At 29.8% G+C, this 21,726-nt stretch overlaps 1 protein-coding gene across 1 annotated transcript; it reads right to left on the bottom strand.

Moving 5' to 3' along the window:
- Positions 1-921: 921 nt before the first annotated feature.
- Positions 922-7,764, bottom strand: LOC129314645 (transcription initiation factor IIA large subunit-like). Its single transcript, XM_054958129.1, has 11 exons — positions 7,268-7,764; positions 6,844-7,014; positions 6,576-6,728; positions 6,296-6,347; positions 6,158-6,216; positions 4,958-5,083; positions 3,010-3,153; positions 1,826-1,889; positions 1,558-1,718; positions 1,349-1,432; positions 922-1,250 (listed from the first exon to the last, which is right to left on the bottom strand). The coding sequence occupies exons 1-11, from the start codon at positions 7,388-7,390 to the stop codon at positions 1,227-1,229; spliced, it is 1,161 nt and encodes a 386-aa protein (XP_054814104.1). The 5' UTR covers positions 7,391-7,764; the 3' UTR covers positions 922-1,226.
- Positions 7,765-21,726: the final 13,962 nt, after the last annotated feature.

The raw sequence follows: 21,726 nt of genomic DNA, 5'->3' as shown, positions 1-21,726 counted from the left end.
TAATTATCATTTTTTCAAATAATATTAGGTCAAAGAAGACCAAGTCACCCCCATACTCAAGTCTCATCTCATAATGCTCAAAATGTGAAAGTGAGAAAAGTTTGTAGAGTAGAAAAGTTGCTTCCTAAAAATAATAAAAATGGACATCATTAAGTTTGGGGAGCAAGTTGCACAACTTGAATACCAAGTCACGTTTGTCTATAAGTATAGGGGGCCTCCTCCCTCTAAATTATCATCAGCCATTAATGATCAACCATGAATTACCACTCAACACAACATTTAGGTCTAGCGTCTAACACTTTGTTTCTTCCATAACCCTAGTCTATGTTTAGCTTCAGCCTCCTTTACATGTTCCAAACAATTATTTAGGTTTTTAGCTATTGCCTCATTCACATTTCACCTATTTACATTTCTTGTAACCCTACATCAGCCCGCGCATATTCATCCATTGAATGCAATACACCTTTCTTAAAAAACTATTTTACTTACTAGCATCTCAACTTGACATATGGGCAAATGGTAAGAAAGGATGTTAAGAGCCCATTTTCATTTGGATTAAAAGGTTACATTTTAAAGCTGTTTCCCCTACACCTAGCGCGTACTACAATTCTTCGTCAACACACGTCGTGGTGTCCATGGTTTTACAATCCAACTACTCACGGTCGCTCTCATGAGCCCTAAGGGCCTATTTAGTTGAAAGTTGAAAGGAGGGGGACCCTCCCCTCCAAAATCTCCCCCCCCCCCCCTTCATCTCCCTTCCTCTCCCTTCCTCTCCATCCGCTCCCAAGAGTACGATGATGTCTTTATGATAGCCCCATTTGTAAATTCTCACTTCAGAGATTCCATTCCTGCTCTATTCAAAGCTCAAATTCAAAGATTAATCAACATTATTACGCAGAACTACATTAAAGATGACCGAGATGAGATAAATAATATCGTTACCATACGAACCGATTCTCAATTAACCAAAATGTCCGAGGATACAGCGCTAATAGAACTAAGTACATCGACAAATGGTAAACTTCAGGAGATGCCTTAGAATGCCACCTATTCATGTAAAGGCCCAACATCAATCACAGTCTCGAAGGTCAAAGTATTAAGGATATCTCTCTTCCTTTAAGCTTTCACTTAATATTTTTATAATCAAAGAAAAGAGTTGAAACACTCCATGACAACCCTGCCTTATGCTTCACATACATCCACCAAATTGCGATAAATGACAAAAGTCAGAAGTCAAATTCTCCTGTCGCCTGCAAAAAATGTGCATAATAACCATCAAATCAAATAAATATGATAGACTGATAACTGAATGAGGTCAGATCAGTCTTCTTGATTGTGAGCAACGCACCTTATTGAAGAGAATGTCCTTGTTGTTTATGTGCATGATCCCATCCTTTAATATGCATTTCCACTTGCTCTTGGTACGCGTAACCTACATTAGTAGCAAGACAAACCATTAGATCTCAAAAAGTGAGATATTCAGAATGCAACCATATACCATATCGCACTACAGTGCACTCCATCTCGTTTCAGAGAGTGGAAAGTTCCGGTTGTTACCTTGTCAAACTGGGCCAGAACAAGATGCTGGGTATTTTGATCCTCTCCTTGATCCACATCATCTAACTCATCATCATCATTTTCATTCAATGGGGGTTCATCATCATCATCATCTACAGCCTCATTTTGAGCAACAAGAGCAGGAGTACTTACTGGTACTTCTGAAAATTGCGAAAAGAAATTATCCATCGTTAACATTAGAGATAGATGCGCATATAATGAGCAATAAATATCACCGAAATATAGTAACACCGTGCTTATTATTTACCAGGAGGAGCTGGTGTATTTGCAATGTTGTAGTCTTCACTGAACACTCCTCCATAATTGTATATCTGAAAAATAAAACCAGGAAGATGGCGGAATGCAAGACGTGAGAAGACTGTTATGTTCCCTTTTTCGGGAAGGGGGGATCAGTCAGAAATATGATACTTCTAGAGTCCAAAAAGGCACCATTCCAGTTAAATTTCTTTCAGAATGAAGACATGGAGTTAAGAGAGTGAATTGAAAATTTTACAATCAAACCTTGCTTATGAAATTTATGTTTAGAATATAAGCAAATATTATATATTACTTTAACAACAAAATCAGTAAACATAAATAATCCATTTTTCCATGCAACATCCCATTTCATTTTCCTGGTTAAATTTCCCAAGGAAAGTCATTGCTTAAATCATTATTATCTTCCATCTCATCCATTTTTCCATGCAACATCCCATTTCATTTTCCTGGTTAAATTTCCCAAGGAAAGTCATTGCTTAAATCATTATTATCTTCCATCTCATCCATTTTTCCATGCAACATCCCATTTCATTTTCCTGGTTAAATTTCCCAAGGAAAGTCGTTGCTTAAATCATTATTATCTTCCATCTCCTTGTCTCTCTTTATTCCAATCCCTTCCCTTCTTTTTCCCTCCCAACTTCTAAACCCTCAATGATTAGCAAGAATAAAATAATTGAGCATATCATGAGCAAATCAAGATATATCAAACCCACCATTATTAAATATAAAACCAGTTCACGTACCAAATCATAAAAAAAGTGACAACGCTAGTTTAGACATGAACCAACATGGAATTTAACAGATACCTATGACCACGTGAGCACATAAATCTATGAATTTAGGACCAATTACCAAAATGATCTACACACATCTAAAGGTCCTTTTCCTTTAAACTAAGCAACAAGAAATAATTCAAATTACAAATGAAATGCCAACAAACAAAGCTAATAATATGAACAAATCGATGAAAAATCTGCACACTATATCATAGGCCCCCTCTAATACAAACATCAGATAGTTGATAAGAAATATGGAAGGAAAACAAAAATTACAATTAATTAGAAAAATGCAAATGAATGAATATTCTATGCAGAGGGAATAACAAATATAAAGGTAAGCACCACATGCTTTAATATGAGAAGGGAAAATAAAAGTGCCAGTATCACTACTCACATTTGGAGTAGAAAGCACATCATCATCATAAGGAATTGGTCCATCAAGTTGGGGAATCCTTGAAGCTGGCCTCTCCAAACATGCCGCTGATTTTCCTTCAGAAGGACTGTGAAATGCATCATTAGAGATGCTCCCTCCATATACCTAAAAACAATAATGTTATAAACAGTTTCATAGCTAATAAACCTTTCTGTCAATTTAAGCCAGTGGGCCAACAGACAGGAATGCATGTATCTTATGTACTGTAAAAACCGAAAGTGCAACTTAAAAGATTGAAGCTGAAGGTTGCATTGCATTCTATAATGTTCGTTATATTCACGATGCAGATAATTGAGATCTGGCTTCCATTTGTTGAGATGCACAATTGTATTGACCCATTGTAAAATAAAGCCATTCTTACTACAGTTGAATAGATTTACAGTAGTGGCATACGATTAATCTCATGTAACGAAAAGATAGCCACAAGGTAAATGTTATAAAATCTACTCATATGCCCCAGAACAACTGTATTAAACCAACTGTAGATCAAAAGATGCAGAGTGGCTTGACAAAACAGTTCAAGGAAGAAATCATTATCCAAGTTTGCTCAAGAATTCTCTAACACCCAATCTTACTTTCAAAGGATTGTTTAATGCATTGTGGGTACAGACACCAAGACTACACCAGCCCCTGTCTTGTCCCACCCCACCCCAGAAACACGAGAAGAGACTGGAATTGTAGCAAGACAACATAATATTAATATCCAGACTAGGGCCCAGAACTAATTTGGAAAGGGCTAAAAGCTCAGATGTTCTTCATTAAGTAAATACATTCAACAAAATCTTAGTAGCATACTTTTTTATGGTAAAAAGATATTATGAACTTGTAGAGAAATCCCAACAAGAAAAATAAGATCCAATCCTCCTCTGCTAACAAGATACCTTGAAAAGGAAGGACTGGCACAAACCAAGTTCTCCGGCATCAAAATTTCTAAACTTATTTGATAAGGCTCTAGGCAACTAATTTCACGGAAATTAAAAGAAATTAAAATAAGTTCAATACGTAATTTTTTTTTTCCTCACCCAAAATGCTAACCCAAGAAATGAAGGCAGAATCTGCAACTGCAATTTACACTAAACTGCTTTACAGCATGCCCAAAAGAATTCAACTGCTTTAATCCACGAAACCAAGACGAAATTCAGAGTTGGTCTTGCCATTACTCAACCAACAATAGACAACTTGAAAATATTAAATGAACAGGTAAAAAAACATAAACGAGTAAATCTGGTCTTATCATAAAAATGCCAATCCAATCTGCATGCATTCATTTACATCTACAAGGTTTGCTACTTGTATAGATAAGATGATTAACTATAGCTAGTTTTTTAACAAATTTCCCTTTCTAAACTTCCTAAGCCCATAGTAGCAACAAAAGGAAAAAAGGAAACTTGTATATGACAATGAGATGTCTCTAACTTTACATGGCATGGCAGCAAGAATTCATGAACAGTTGGCTAATACTATACATTTATGGGTCTTGACAATGTCCAACGGAGTTATTACTTCATTTGATTTATATTACACCACAAGTAGTAGTCTATTAGTCCATTGGAAAGCTCGGTTTTGTTGACAGAAACTAGTGTGTTTACACTAATGTTCATCAATAGCAATAACCTGCTATCATAGAGAGGTCAAGGTTATAAGAGAGGAAGAGAAGTAAAGGCAGTGGTGCCTTGAAGGAAGAATTACAGGGCATACGATAAATACCACTAGGCGTTCTGCAGCTGAACTTTTAATCAATGATCACATCAACTCATACATGACAAGCCACTTTACAATAATGATGACATAAATGATAACAATAACAACAGTGAACATTTAATGTGATAACACCTGAGTTGCAAATTCACGTGAACGCCAAATAATTTGATATCCATTTGATATTGGTTGATTGGATAAAAAATTATACCTCAATTTGAAAAACTCCAGCTGTAGCATCTCCAGCCCCATCTTGCTGAGGTATATATCCACCAGAGTTATATTGTGAAGGAAAATCATCACGTTTTCGCTTTCCTGAAGACACCGTGAAGAAGTCCTGGATGGTACTCATACATCAATAACAAGTAAAATTCTAAATGTGCTGGCATTCCCATGTTACTCATTTTATTAGATGGGAGTGCATGTTCCAGGCAAAAGCATCTACAAAATGTTCTAGGAAACAACAAAGGAAATCTGTTTGATGACTTAATAACAAGCAATGCTAATTGAGCCGAACTAGACCAGCCAGTTCAACTGGGACACCAGCCTCTTGTCTGGTCGAGAAGAGCCTGCAAATTACTGTGTCACAGAACCAATCAAACTTGATAGAAAAAAGGGTTGAACTGTGCAGTTTTTATGAAAACATGTGCTGGTTCAAGACTGGAGTGGTCCCCACTGAAACTTTTCCTCTGAGCTTCAAAATTTGGAAATTGGTAATGTGCAATTCAAGCTTAGGGGCTTCAACATGTGTCCAGTTTCTCATCTAAACAACTACAATGTGTTCTTTTTCATTCATTAGTAGACATGATTATGCTTATAAACTTAGTGCAACAACCCTACATTGCCTATCCTGCAGTGTGCATCTATGAAGCATTATTAACTTAGACCAATTAATTTTTCTTATCCATTAAATGGCTTTTTATATAAAAATTAACAATCAATTCTCATATATAACCTTAGCATTCTCTTACTTTGATGAAAGAATACTCAATGGTTATAATTACAAGTGGCTTAATTGTTTGAATTTCAAAATTAGATATCATGTCACAGTTTCATTCTTATTTGTTAATAACATTCTTAAAATCTTGATAAATGATAGAGCATAATGACAATGACGTAGTGCAATCCACATAGTCGATTCCATCTAGTATGATAAGGATTGTTGTTGGTGTTGTTGTTGTATATCACGTCACGGTTTCCTTTGTTTTCATGCTTAATCAGATGTAAAATATTTAATTTAAAATTAATTATTAATGTTCACTTGTTATAGTTATTATATTAACATACAAAAAATATATGTTTAACTAATTATCAATGGTTGGTTATAAAATTATTCATAACAAGAACATCATAAGACACTTTCTACTCATGCAACAGACATTCTTCTAAAATACCTCGCAGACTTGCTTACCTGTGTCAGAGGTTGATTAGAAGTTCCTCTGTCTGCTTCCTCCCGCCCTTCAACATAAGCTACAGCAATATAGACCATTATTAATATCAATGCAAAGTCATTTTTACTAGACACGTTTCAAAATAAGCAGAGACTCACCAACATTGACATCAAGTGAAGGCCTCTGGGTCATCCAAGGAGAAGAAGGTTGCTACAAGAAGATTATAAGAATTAGATCGTTGGTCACATTCAAAGGAAAATGTTCCCGCAGCTGTGATATAGAATAGCAACGGACATAACCCATTTCAAGAATGCAGGCCACCATTTCACAGCATAAATCGATGGCAGACACATATTTGATGCGCAGGAAGAATAAAACATGAACCAGCGATCCTTCAGTAGCATAATTCAGTGATGAATCAGCATCAAATGAGCTTACCATGTATGGGCCAGGTCTTCCACCTTTCACCTCAGTAGTTCCGCCAGAATCATTTCCAGGAGTTGAGTAGTCACTAGGCCCAGTAGGAATGTTATACATGGAGCTATCTACAGTTCCTGGTAAAGGTGTCTGAATTGGAGTTTGCAAAGGCGTCTGTACAAGCAAAATCCCGTATCAACAAACAATACCATAACTGAAAGTAAAAACGTAATAAATGAATCAGAGAGAACCATTAAAACCAAATTTTCAAAAATGGGATATATCTCACAGGAGGGAAAAGCATTTCGGCGGTGGGAGTTTCATATTCCTCGGTACCCTCATATGGGACGTTTAGATCGTGAACCGGAGTTATCGGACCACCGGGCGTAGGCTTAGCTGCAGTGGACCTTTCTATGGGCCCGAGAACAACACCAGCCTGGATCATTTTTGTTTCCCACGTCTAAATGATCAACAAAGACAAAACGAAAGAGCGTGAGCATAAAACCATGGAGCTTTGGTAAAAATATAAATCCAATCAGATCAGATCCAAGCCCTAAGTCAATCAGCCGATAGGGAAAATATATTCCCAAACAAATCCACGCAGATTTCATCGTATATCTATTAAGAAAAATACTACCAATCGATCAAAACATGAAGAACAGCAAGAGGAAATGAATTAAATTGGGGAGCGAAGAGAAATTAGGAAATATTACAGCTTGAAGCTCCTTGAGAACTTCCTCCCCAGGACCGCCATTGTTGATGAACTCATCCCGAACCTTGTTCATGACATCCTCGATTACCTGAATATAGACCTGGCTGGTGGTGGAAGCGGCCATCGCCGACAATTCCGGACCGCCGCGTTTCCCCAAGTATCCTCCTGGAACACCGAATGAAAAGGTTTCTGGAGTAGAAGAAAAGCGATACTTCAGTGAGCGAGATCCAGAGGGAACATGGGAAATTGGGACGTTGCGGAGAAGGCGTCTAGGGTTTGGGAGGGTGTGCAGTGAGAGCTGAGGAAAACGGCGGGGGTAGAGAGACAGAGAGAGGGGGAGGGGGTGGGGGAGGGTAAGAGGCGGACCAGAAACACAGAATAAAGAGTGGAATATAAATAGGTTTGCATCCGATTATAAGAACGGGTCCACGTGTCGAAATCTGCTGTGTCCTGATCTTTCTGAATTGGCTTGACCACAACGCCGATGATCTCCCGCCCCAAGCATGTTCTAGACAAAAAGACTGCAAATGGATTCCATTGCTATGCTACCGGGTCACCGCCTATACCCGTGATACGCCCTCTTCCTATGTCTCTGGCTCTCTGCCGTTCGTTACCGGCCAATGGATCCTATGGGCCTTGCCCCGCTCCCCCTGACGCCACCCTCTCTTATTGGGGATGAGGGATCGCACAAAGCTGGCTCCATGAAGATTGGCCTAACCCCGTCAAGTCCTCGACATGTGAGTGAGGCCGAGCAGGTGATCCAATCCCCCCCCAAAAAAAAAAAAAAAGGAATGTGCGATCATGTCATGTCGCGGAATAAAAATAACAGGAATGAGGGTATAATGAATACGGATGAGGTTTAATTACGCCAGAAATTTTAAAATACTAATTAACTATTGAAATTATTTACTATTAAAAGGGTAATTAATAAAAATTCTCCTGTATGTAAGTTAGAAATCATAAAAACTTCAATTGACAATTCCAGAAAAGTTAAGTTGAAAGCCTTGCAAGTTCTAGGTGCGACTCTTTTTTCGGGCCAACCTTATTTGTGGTGACTTTCATGTAAGCTTTTTTTTAATATTTTTTCCAACTTTAAATATGCTAGGAGCTAAGGCGAAAAAATAATATATTATATATTCTCTCCGTTAAAAAATGTAATATTTTTTTAATTAAATATCACTTCTCAATAAAATAGTTACATACTTTCAAACTAATTCTATTTTTTTATATTTATCCTTAATAAACACCCTACAATAAATTTAAAGTCATTTATTAATAAGGATACTTTTTTTAAAAAATAATGATTACATTTTAAAAATTAAAAATATTTTATATTTTTAAACAAAGAGTAATATATATGGAGAGAGACTTGGTGCGGAGGTTGAAAATGCTCAAAAGCAAATGTATACAAATGCATTTTTCAAGGCGGTCTTTTTTTTAAATGTTAGTAAAAAATCAAGGTTTTATTGAATCATTTCCCTTGGATGATAGCATGGATTGACCTGTGTCATTTTTTATAAGGAGTGTACTCCACTCATGATAAAGAATATGTTTCTCGAGGCATTGAAAACAATTGATAGATTTTTCTCAACTAAATTACTATATCAATGAAAATTAGAGTTCAAACTCAAATAACTTGCTCAAATGATGAGTGCCTCTATTATTTAAGTCAGCTTTAATTGATAGCCCATGTCATTTTGTTTAGCATGAAAATTAACAAGTACCTTTTTTTTTTGTCGTAAGTGGAACAGTTGAGCTAGCTTTGTTAGTCTAATTCAATTATGGACCGCCTCAACCTTTAATCACTTTGTTGGTTTATCTGGTTTCGGTGGGTCAGATCATGTGTATATATTAGATAAGTTCACATTGTGAAGTGGGATCTTATCAGAATCTTGAGAAAGTTTAGGTCTCTATGTGCAATCAAGCAAGGGTTTTGATTGTAATATTCCACCTCTTAATTTTGAATCATGGGAGGGAACAGATATGCACCATGCACGCTCGGACTTTTTATACGCATGAAAGTTAAAAAGCATGTGGCGTGCAAGAAACCAGACACCCTCTCTCTGAATTTTTAAAGAGTGAAAAACTTCTCCCTGTCATCTTTTTTATCCTGTGTATCTGTCACAAACTAAGAACCAGGTCCGTGCAACTTTACTCATCCATATAGAGCTCCTAATCATAATAGCTACCAGATATGTAGTATGTTTCTCTGCAACTCACACACTCTAAATTATTGCATCTCATATTTGGCACTGTAGTAGAACTGTATTTTAATACATGATTTGGATTTAACAATAAATTTTAGATTGTCAGGTACTTTTCCGTAGATATTTCAAATGTAAAATTGTCCTTTAATCCAACAACCTCTTCCCAAAAGGCCAAAGCCATAACACGTTACTATTTTGAAATCACAATGTATGCGTTTAATGCCATGTAAATATCCGTCAAATTTAGGCCATATGTTATATCCTTTTTAAAATATTGGAAGAGACATTACTCTTCGGGAGAATTTCCGTTGAGAGTTAGGGGGAAATTTAATTTCAAGTGGATTAAAAAATATTTTAAAATTTCAGTTTAGTCCGTAAGAAAAAAGTCAAAAGAATTTCGACGGTCAAAAGACTAAAATATCCTTTACGTATTATGCAGAATTATTAGTTATTAATTTTCTTACTGTACTTATTAATCTGTCAATATCACTTGTAAATTATATCTGTTTGTCAGACAATTAATAACATTAATTGTTAATTGTTAGTTTTACTTGTTAATTTATCAACATCGTCTGTAAATTATAAAACCTATTAGTAATTTTCAATTAATGTTAGTAAAGCAACAAGTAAAGTTAGCAAATTAATAATTGATGTTGCTGCTTATGATTGAAAAACTAATGTTAAGTCTTATAAAATTGTTGATATGTCAACTCATGAAATTTGCAACTTATATTCATAAATTAATAAGTAAAGCAACAAAATTAACAACTAATGATTCTACATAATAATAGATTAAGGGCATTTTAGTTTTTTTATAGTTGAAATGATTTTGACTTTTATTCCATAGACTGAACTGAATTTTCAAAATGTTTTCGGACTCATTTGAAATTAAATCTCTTCTTAATCCTTAACTGAAATTCTCCCTCAGTCTTTTGTGTATTTGAATACTCTTTTAAGTCCTATTTACGAGGTAAAGAGAAAAATTTTTTTTATTATATTTATAAATCACGTTATTAATTTTTTTATCAAAAATTTCTCATTTTTTCTCTATTAAATGTTGATTAGAGAAATCATGTTATTAAAGTATGTGCGCCTAATAGGAATAAAATTGACAATTGATTAAATTTTTAGACAAATTTGACAAGTTTTAAGATTTTTTCTAATTCTAATAAAATATATTAAAAGTGACTTACAAATAAAATTAGAAATACACTAATTGTTTATTGTGAAATAGTTAGTTCTATGAGACAATTTTTATGTAGACACTAACATGTTCATTTTAATTATGTGTATAGAGAAGATAATATGATAGCTGACTATATGTCCAAATCGGCTCGTAACTTGCCAAATGACTTTAATCTATTTAGTAACCCCCTTTTTAGCTAATTTGGGATTTTTTTTGTGTCTTTAGGTTAGCTGATCTTATTTCTTGTTACTTTGTACTGTGCCTTATTTGAGTGATTGAATTTTCCTTCCTATTAAAAAAAAAAACAAAGCATGTGTACCTCATGGAAAAAAAGTTGACAATTAATTAAATTTTTAGATAGAGGTAACGGGGCTTTGAAATTTTTTTTAATTATAATTAAACATATTAAAAGTGACTTATAAATAAAATAAGATAAATACACTAATTATTTCTCATGAAATATTTAAAAGACATTAATATACTTTAATCCTAACTAATACTCCCTTCGTACCAACTTATAAGACACTTGATAAAATTTCACATACCAATAAAATTTATTAAATACACTTTATAGCTTTATCTTTTTAAAATAAAAATATAAACTTTAAAAAATATCCTTCATTTAATACTTTATTAATGAAATAATATTGAAGAAAGAGAATATATGGGAAGGATAATTTTAAAAAAGTATAATTAATAAAATCTTATTTTGATCAAAGTATTTTATACTTTTGAAAGTTAAAAATTTTTTAAAAATATTTTATAATTTGAGACAAGAATGAGTATGACTTATCATTTATATTTAGCATAATACAACTTAACTTCATGACAGTGACTTTAATAACATAAATGTAAAATCTATCTAAAAACTCAAGCGTAATCCTTTATTAAAAAAAAAAAACCTCCAGCTATGAAAGTAATGAACTAAAAGTCAAAAAGTTAATTTCGTCTTTGAAACCTCTGGTCCTGTTTTGTGCTTCAAATTTTTTAAATTTGGCTTCTTTAGAACCGTTAACGCATTTTTTCCTGTCACGTTGTTAGTGCATGTTTCGATTGCCTCATTAATCAATTTTTGGGGCTAACACTAGATTATTTAAAAAAATTATCCAAACGGCTAATAAATTGGGCAATCGATTTTATAAAGCCACGAGAGTCAGCTTCTGCATTCGCATTTTACAAGGAACATGTGGGAAAATTATAAGAAAGGCCTGGAAACAAAATTATAAGAAAGACACAAAATTTAATCAAAATAAAATTAAACTCTTTTTTTTATTTTTTTCTTAGTAAAATTCAAATTTTGTATCCTAAAAATAATTACTAGCATAAATTTCTGTCAATCACCTCCTTTTATTTAGCACTTGCTATAAAATTAATTTAAATAAAATATTAATTTGTAGAGAAAAATTAATTCAATTTAATTTAAAATTAAAAGTTATTACAAAAATTGTTGCATAGGTCCGCAGAGAAAGAGAGAGAGAGGGATTTTGTATCATTTGTTACATTGTTACATTTTTATATTGTCAAAATTTGTAGGCAATGCTTAACATTTTCGTTAGATGTGACTAATTTAAATTGATGTTTGATATTTAAGAATTAAATTTTTCTCTTTCCTTAAATTTATTTAAACTAAGATATATTGAATTATTTATTTATGTAAATTAAAATTGTTAATATTAAATAATTTAAATTTTTATAATTAATAAGATATATAATTTAAATAATATATTTTACTTTTTAACAAATTTAATAATATTATATAAAAATGAAAAAATTAATCTTTTAGTCCTCCAACTTTTAAGTCACTTGTAACTCAATCCCTCAATTATGACTTGCTGTGACTCAGTCCCTCAACTATAACTCGCCTATGACTCAGTCCCTCAACTTTTGAATCACTTACAATTAGTCCCTTAATTTTTGTTAATTTTTTTCATGTTAACTTCTATCTCACATTAATGAATAAGAAGAGGTATTTTAAAATAATATATGAGCATTTTTTACCCCTCTTATTTGATAAAAAATTTAAAAAATTAAAAAATAAGGACCGAGTTATAGGTAAATCAAAAGTTGAGGGACTGAGTTGTAGCGAGTTATAATTGAAGGATTGAGTCGCAGCAAGTCATAGTTGAGGGACTGAGTTATAAGTGAGTTAAAAGTTGAAGGATAAAAAATTAATTTTTCCTATAAAAATCTATCAATAATTTAATTTTAAAAAGCAATGTTCTTTATGATAATTTATACAACTAAAATTGATTCTAAATAAATTATTCAAATATCTTTAATTCTATTAAAATTAATTTTAAAAAAATAGTATCCAAATAAATTATGTTATAATATAATCATTTATGATTAAAATCAACCATTTAATTAATTATTTTTATAATTAATTATACTCAACTAAAATTCAAACATGTCCTTAATTGTTAATTTCAAGTATACACGTGATGCTAATGATCGATGAGAGAATTAAACTGACACTTAAGTGGACGTTAACAAAAACAAAAGGTGGTCCCTCTAAGCACGTCTTCTAGAAAGTCCTGGCAGCCTCCGTCGGAGGACGTCTCCTAGGGCTTTTGGATGTTTTGTTCTTGGAAAATCTTGATACATAGTAATATATGGCATGGATGATGTCCCGCAGGTGCATATATACCATATTCTCCATACGGGATAATATGCTCATTTCATGTTGAAACATGTTCCAACTTTCTACTGGCTCAGTGATAGAACCTTTGCATTGCGACTGTTCTCTCTTTCTCACATGCAGCTAGCAATCTTGTAAAACGCGGTATACTTTTGCCATTATGACCAAACAACATACAAATAAAACTGATTTTATGAAAAATCATCTATTTTTGAAAAAAAAAATATTGTGAGCTTTTATTATTTTCATTTAAACTTTTAAAAATAATCTGAATAAAAAATAAGTTTTTAATTATTTTAAAAAGTTACTTTAAGCAGGGGGCATGTTTATTTAAAATTAAAAAATAAGTAATTTTTAGATAATTTAGAGATTTTATAAAAAAATACTTATTTTATGGATATTTTATAAAAAAACAGACATTATTTTAGGTTTGGTAACAAATAATAATAAAATTATTATTAGTTAGTTATTTTTAAATTTTATGATATCTTCATTGATTTTTGTTTTATAAAAATAATTTATTATTATATTATTTTAAAATTTTATAATCTTTGTGCATTTCACCTCTTTAAAACACACTCTCTCATCTACCGTATTAGATTATTTTCAAAAACTACTTAAAACAACTTCTGAAAATAATTAAAAATATATTTTTTTCAAATTCTTATTTTTTTTAAAAGTTTAAATAAACACAATAAAAGCTCACAAAATATAATTTTTTCAAAAAATAAGTGATATTTTCATGAAATAAGATAAAACAAATAGATCCCTAATGCGATGTTTTAGGTATCTATAGTTTTATTTTTTAGTGTTCTAGATTCAGAACACCGAAAAATAAAAGTATAGGGACCTAAAACACTGAATAAAGCACAGAAACTTATAACAAAACTTGAATAAAGTGTAAAAATTTAAAATTATATTGTCTCTAATTTGTATGCTATAACTTTAAATTGGACTGCTTTGAGCGATAAAAAATTTATTTTTTTAAGTTTCTAATTTTAGAGATATCAAAATTTATACAAGAAACTTTGCCCAAATTTTGACTAAGGAGTTGGAAGAATGATTTAGTTGTTTTGAGCCTTAGGAGACTCACCAAAATTTTATGAATTGCCTTGAGTTTGAGTGTTGTGACCCATATAGATTGTTGCTGATATGAATTGTTGTCTTGAGCTTATGAGACTTTATCAAAATTTTATGAATTGCTTTGAGTTTGAATACCGTGGCCCATATGCATTGTTGTCAATATAAATTGTTATTGTTGTTGAAATTTCAGATTGAAATTTTTTTAGGAGGCCCCAATTTCAGAGGAACTCTATCGAAATTTATACAAACTTGTTAAGATACTTTTTAAAATTTGTTGTGACCTTATTTTCATTATAAATTGAGTTGAAAAGCCTTAATTTTATAGGAGACTTAGCCAAAATTTATACAAATTCCTTGAAATACCTTCTTGAGTTTGTTGTAATCTTATTTTCATTGTAAATTAAGTTGGGAAAGCCCCAATTTTAGAGAAAATTTTGCCACAAAAATTGTAAATTTTATTCTCTCCCTTTCTCTTCTTATGCTTAAAATTTTAAGCCCATTAATAGTTTTTTAATATAGTTTTGTAGTGATAATCTAAGAATTCTATTATTCTTTAGGTAGTGAAATATGGACCATGATTAGATAAATGCTAGACGAATGAGTGACAAGTAAAATAATGGGGTCAACGAATTTGCGAAAAGCAATGTTGTGGAATAGTGAGATGCTCTATTGTCCCTGCGTGAATTGTTTAAACAAAAGGAGACTGGGTGTAGCAAAAATATGAAAACACTTGATTTGCAATGGATTTTACAAGAGTTATGTAGCATGTATTTTTTGAACTATTTTGGTTGGTTGGGTTTCGATTTTGATGTTACAAGATGGGGAAATAAGTAGAAATAAATATAACATTACAAAATAAAGATTTTTACCACAGTCGTGACTATAACAACTATAAAAACTTTATCTTTGAACACATGTTATGGTCACAATCAATGTTAAAAGGCATACTTTCAACATTGATGATGTCTATAAATGGTATTGAAAATGTAACTTTCCATAACATGTATATCTCCTACCCATTATAAGAGAATATATATATATATATATATATTATTTTTTAAATCAATGGATAGCTTTCAACATCGGGTTTGGACCCGATGTAGAAAGTTATTTATAAAGACAATTGCAAAATTGGTGTTGATTTCAACATTTTCCATATAACACTAATTTTTTAATTAGTGTAAATTAATTTTTTTAACGGCTGTCAAAAATTTATCTTGTAATAATAAGAATAAACGTGAAAATTGAAAGAGCAAACATACTTGCTCTTGACAATAAAAGAGAAAACTTTTACATCCAAAAAAGAAAGAAAATTTTTAATCAAACGTTAACGACAAAACTTAACCAAAGGATCAGTCATGAAGTTGATGCATTATCAAAAGAATTGACACTATACATAAAACCGTTCATTAAAATAATCACAAATTTAAAATGTCACTACTTCAACAATAACGATATCGTTATTAAGATACAAGTAAATATGTCTAAAATCAATAACAAAATATCAATCAATCATCAATTAATGTGTAATTAAAATTTAAAAATAATAAATGATGTGGGTTGTTTATTAAACTTTGCTTGAAATTCATATACATGTTCTTTTTGTATTTTAATAAATTTTCTGCTCAATTCTGATTGAAAGGAAACATGATAAAAAAGAAAATACGAGAGAAAATTATTTTTTTTTATTTTGATGAGGAATGAAAAGTAGAAAAAGAAAAAGAAAAATATGAGAAAAAATAAGCTACAAGACACATCACATTTCTCCCCAAATTTTCACTCAAAGATTTTTGGAGTAAAATTTTTGTTCGAACTTCTACCCTCCTTCTCTCTCCCTTACTTGTTTACATTCTTTTTTTTTTTAGTGGATTGCGAAGAAGGAATCCAAGCAAGTTAGCGTGCTGATTTTCCAAAGACAGAGAAATCCATACAAGATTATAATAGAAGCTATCAGATTGGTTTTCATTTTTCCATGTTAAATATAAAAACACGAAGTTCATCATTTTCCTAGACAACCCATTCCCTCAGCATTAGTCAATAACAATTATTATACCCTTGTACAAGTTAATTTATTTGTTAGAGATGTCAAGACTGGTTAAACATAAAAGTAATATATTATTATTAAATTATTCGATTTTAAAATACAACAACATGAAAAAAATATTTTTTAACAGCTAACTTGGACATAAATAATTTTGATAACGTTAATTTTAATATAATTTCTGCTTTTAGTTTATTTTTATAAAATCAATTACATGAAACCCTGATATTTTTTGATATAAGGGTATTGTGATCATTGTGTTACTATTTTTATTTTTTAATTTTTTCTTGTCCATCCAAGCTCAAAAGGTGATAACATTTTATTTTCAATTTTCTTTCTTTTTCTCTCATCTTTTTTCCTTTCAAATTTTTCCCATTCAAAACACAAATAATTCGTACTGCTTTTTGACAAGAAGTAACAATAAAATCCCACCGAAATATACAAATAACAATGAAATTTTTTGAGATATCGTAATTTCTCTAAACTCCTTTGATACCTAAATAACATTAATGATTTTAGGTTGAATAATTAGATTGCCTCTTGTTTAAAATTTAAAAAAGTAACGAGTTCATGAGGAAAGTTGTAATTTATTGTTCAATTCTTAAAATTCATAAACTAAAAGTTATAATTGTTTGAAAAAAATCATAACTTGAACTTCAATAACAAAAAAAATTTTATGTATGAAATTGTAATTTATTATTTAATTCTTACGATTCACGGAATAAAAATTATTATTATTTAAACAAAAGTTGTTACTAGTTATTTTTAAAATTTAAACTTTAACCAAAAAAATTTGTGTGGAAAGTGGTGATTTCTCATTTAAATTTTGTGATTTATAGAATTAAAGTTTTGATTGTTTAAACAAAAGTTATAACTATAATTAGTTATTTTCAAAGCCCATTTATCAACCATAAAAGAAATTTTACATGAAATTTTTTTTTCAATTTTTAAATTCATAAAATAAAGTTTGTGATTGAAAAAATGAAGCCAAACTCATTATTTTTATTTTAAATAATGGGTCATTTAACCTAAAGTCATCAATGTCAAAAAGGTTCTAAAGAATTTAAGAGAAATTATAATATTTTGAGAGACCTAATTATTATTTATATATTTTGTGAAATTTTATTATCATTTTTTTAAAAAAAAACATGTTTTTATATATCTGTAGCTATCTATGACATAACAAAAATTAAAAACCCCAACCATGCATATTTTAATAAGTAGTAAATAATACAATTAATGTTGAGACTCAATTGGCTTTACTCCCTGTGCACATGCACGGGATATTTTATTTAATTTAAAAGGTAAAAATAAAATATAAATATGAAAATAAAAATAATTTATTTGAGTCTACTTAGAATTAGAGTTTGTTATTTATTTAAATTAAATCTAAATAATTGTAACTTATTTTATTTTAAATTTTATGTTGCATATACATATTAAAAATATAAACAATAACTTATTTTATCTTAAATGCATTGTCCTGAGGATAAATATGCAAATCTTTCATGCTTGTGCTCTTCTTTTGATCAATATGAAAAAAATGTTTAAATTAAATTAAAAATAATTTTACCATTAGGTTTTGTTCCATATAAGTAATTATTTTACCACTCCCAGTATAATTAATTGGAGAATATAATTTACCCCCCAACAAATATTATTAGCTCTGTTACTTGTTACTCTTACAAATTAAATTTTAAATAAAAACTTCTCATTTGTTATGCGTTACTCTTATGTATAATAAAAAATAGCAAAAATGATAATGAAATATCTTTAAAGTATATAACTTATAATTTAATCCCTCAAAATATCATAATTTTAGTAAGTCTCTAAAGACTTATTTATTATTAATAAATTTATATAAATAATTAGATTACCCTTTTTAAAAATAAAATGATTCACAAGTTTTATTTAAATAATCACAACTTTTTTTCTTATATTCACGACAAAACAATAACAAATTAAGAATTTAACATACAAGTTGTAGTTCGTTGTTATATTATTATATTTTAAGAGATTAAATTATTATTTATATATTTTAAAAAAAATTTATTATCATTTCTCCCTTTGCTTCTTTCAAATTAAAATAAAATTAGCTCAGTCCCTTTTTTATCTCAATCATCACCCTAGGACAAATAAAAAAAAGTACCATAATAAACCACATACTACAATTTATGTCATAATATAAATCATAATTATAGCTTAATTATAGCTAAAATTTAAAACACACACACGCTATAATTTGTTCTGAACATCAACTTATTTTACAATCTTACCTCGTACAGGTAATAAATATAAATAATAATTTTTCATCCCTAGCTATATTGTTCTCGATAAAGTAAAATTTAAAAAAGAATTTATTTTATTTTATAAATTTTCTCTGTATATATTGAAAACATAAATAACATATATACTTCGTGAATCTTAAAAATTTATGTATAAAAAATTCCTTACTCTATATATATATGCACTAAAACTATAAAAAATTATTTTATCCTATAATGTATTATATATGCATAAATTTAAATTTAAACAATAAAGAATTATATTTTATAATGGGTTAATGAGCAAAATAAACTTTGAAATATTTTTTGAAAAGTGTCTTGGACCTTGAATTCTTAAAATGTGTAAAATAGATTCTAAACTTTTAAATTTGTTAGAAATTAAACCCTATTATTATCTTTTTGTTAACACCGTTATTGTTCACTATAAGCTCCAGTTAAATGGTGATGTGACAGTTTCTTGCTAATGTGTCATTTGTTAATTAACACCATAGACCCTAAACTTTCAAGCGAATAGCATATTGGACCCTAAACTTTAAAATTTTAAGCAAATTATCCTCATCATTTATGTACAGAATATTGACTATTATGTAGATTAAATTAACTTCAACATGATCTATCGTAGTGAACGCATTGTTAGCCGTGGCAAATGATCCATAATTTTGTGAAATGGTATTTTTTGCCCCCTTTTGTAATGTTTTCAAAACAGTTGATATCCCATACTTTTGTATACTCTATAACTTTAATCTAGTCTTATTTTAAATAATGTTTATATATTTAATAGTAAAAACTTAAGATCACGTTGATATTTTGCAAACAATGGATGCAAAAGTTGATGATTTTATTAATGAATTTAAAACTCAAATTAATCAGTTAATTAAAACCTTTTGATATTTAAACTTCTTTTCCAGTGAAATTTCAAGTTGTCACCATTGAATAAAAAAATATTATTCAAAATGATAATAAATCAGAGTTATCAAGTATGTGAAAGGATGGGATACCAATTATTTGGAAAACTTTGCAAACGAAATGGCAAAAATGTTATTTTCTAGAATTATGGGTCATTCGTCATGGCCAATAATGCATTCATCATGGCAAACCGTGCTAAGACTAATTTTGTTTACATAATAGTCAATGTTCTATACACAAATAGTGTGGGTATTTTGCTCAAAATTTCAAAACGTAAGGTTTAAGACGCTACTTGCGTAATATTTTAGGATATGAGATGTTAATTAATGAATGACACATTAGTAAGAGACTATCACATCATCATTTGATTAGGGCCCATCGTTAACAGTAACGGTGAATAATAACAACATTAATAAAAAGACAACAGTAGGGTTTAATTTATTATGAATTTAAAAATTTAGAGTTTATTTTACACATTTTAAAGGTTCAAGGTTCATGGTGCTTTTTGAGAAATACTTCAAGGTCCATTTTGCTCATTAATCATTTTATAATTTATTATCTTATACATATGAAAAAAATAGCAAATTATTTTATTTAGAAATTGCTATTTCATGTATTCCCACATGAATTGAAATTGAAATTTTAAAAAATTATCATTTTTATTTATCTATGTATTTTATTTTACGATTTATTATTGGGTTCATATAAAAAATATAAACGGCAAATTATAGGTCCAACACATATCATTTTTACTATAAATTTTATATTCATGTCAATTTTAGGTTCAGTCTTGCACTTATTTTTTTGGTGAAAAGCCTTACACCCAAAAAAAAAAAAAAGGTGGGAAGTTTTACACCAATTTTTATTGCAAGCGCCGCGCGATCTTTTAAAATCTAGAAACTTTAAAAAAATAATATAAAACACTGTTCATCCCTTTGTAGATTCGTGGAGGACGAACACTTTTTATATTACTATCTTGCATATAAAATACATAAGCATCAAATGATAGAATTTCATCCCTGTTATTTTTATTATGGGTTTTACACTTGCTATTATTTTTTCATTATAAATATTTTATTATTGCGGATCGTCACGAAACAGAAAAGTAAATTATATTTCATCCCATGAAAATTTATAGTGATAAGATGTATTTTACAATATAGAACAATACATGAAATCCATAACAGTTATTTATATAAAATAAAAATTAATCATACTGTTCATTATTTTCACATAGTGGGGGTTTTTGAGACATTTTATAGGAATGTGAAATAATTATTAATGAGTCTTAAAAAATTTTAAAATTTCAGTTCAGTTTAGGGGATAAAAGTAAAAATAATTTCAATTACAAAAAGATCAAAGTACTATTTACTTGTCATGCATAATTAATAGTTATTAATTTTTTATTTCACTTATTAATTTACTACTATCAATTAAAAATTACATCCATTTTTCATCCAAGCAGTAATATAAGTTGTCAATTTACTAAATTTACTTATTAATTTATAGACAATGGCTATAGATTACTGACAGGTCTCGTAATTTACTAACATTTTAATGCTTATGATTGAACAACTGATGTTAAATTTTATATAATTATTGACATGTCAACTTGTGTAATTTATAACTCATATTATTAAATTAATAAATGAAATAAAAAGATTAACAATCAGTGATTCTACATAATAAGTGAAGGATATTTTGATATTTTATAATTAAAATTATTTTTACTTTTATTCCCTTAGTCTGAATTGAGATTTTAGAATTATTTAGGATTCATTAATAATTATGTTACATCCTTAACTCTTATTTAAAAATTCCCCTTGCATTTATTATATTTTACATTGATATAATTATGACACATCAACACTAACATCCACAATTATATGAATTTGAGAGAATATAATTTTTAATCCCTACACTTTGTATGTGATTTATTATTAATTCCTACACTTTATTTTTAATATTTTAAGTTCTTACAGTTGTTTCCGTCTGCACTCTAGTACTTTACACTTTTAAATGAGTGTTGACGTGGCATTAACAATATTAATTATGCTGATGTGGATAATAATACCATTAATTATATAGTGGTATGCCATTTAGTGGCTAATGTG

The sequence above is a fragment of the Prosopis cineraria genome, unplaced genomic scaffold (genome assembly GCF_029017545.1).
Source record: "Prosopis cineraria cultivar Desert tree isolate PC_DT_omini unplaced genomic scaffold, ASM2901754v1 PC6, whole genome shotgun sequence".
NCBI lineage: Eukaryota > Viridiplantae > Streptophyta > Magnoliopsida > Fabales > Fabaceae > Prosopis > Prosopis cineraria.
The sequence above is the reverse complement of the archived record's forward strand: the minus strand, read 5'-3'. Positions and strand labels throughout refer to the sequence as shown.

Bases quoted from the DNA above. Each gene is read 5' to 3' on its own strand.
- LOC129314645 (XM_054958129.1), bottom strand. From the start codon at position 7,390: ATGGCCGCTTCCACCACCAGCCAGGTCTATATTCAGGTAATCGAGGAT. The intron at 1,890-3,009 runs GTGAGTAGTGAT...TTTATTTTTCAG, and splicing joins ATGTGCTTTCTACTCCAAAT to ATATACAATTATGGAGGAGT. The intron at 1,433-1,557 runs GTAACAACCGGA...CTACTAATGTAG, and splicing joins TTCTGGCCCAGTTTGACAAG to GTTACGCGTACCAAGAGCAA.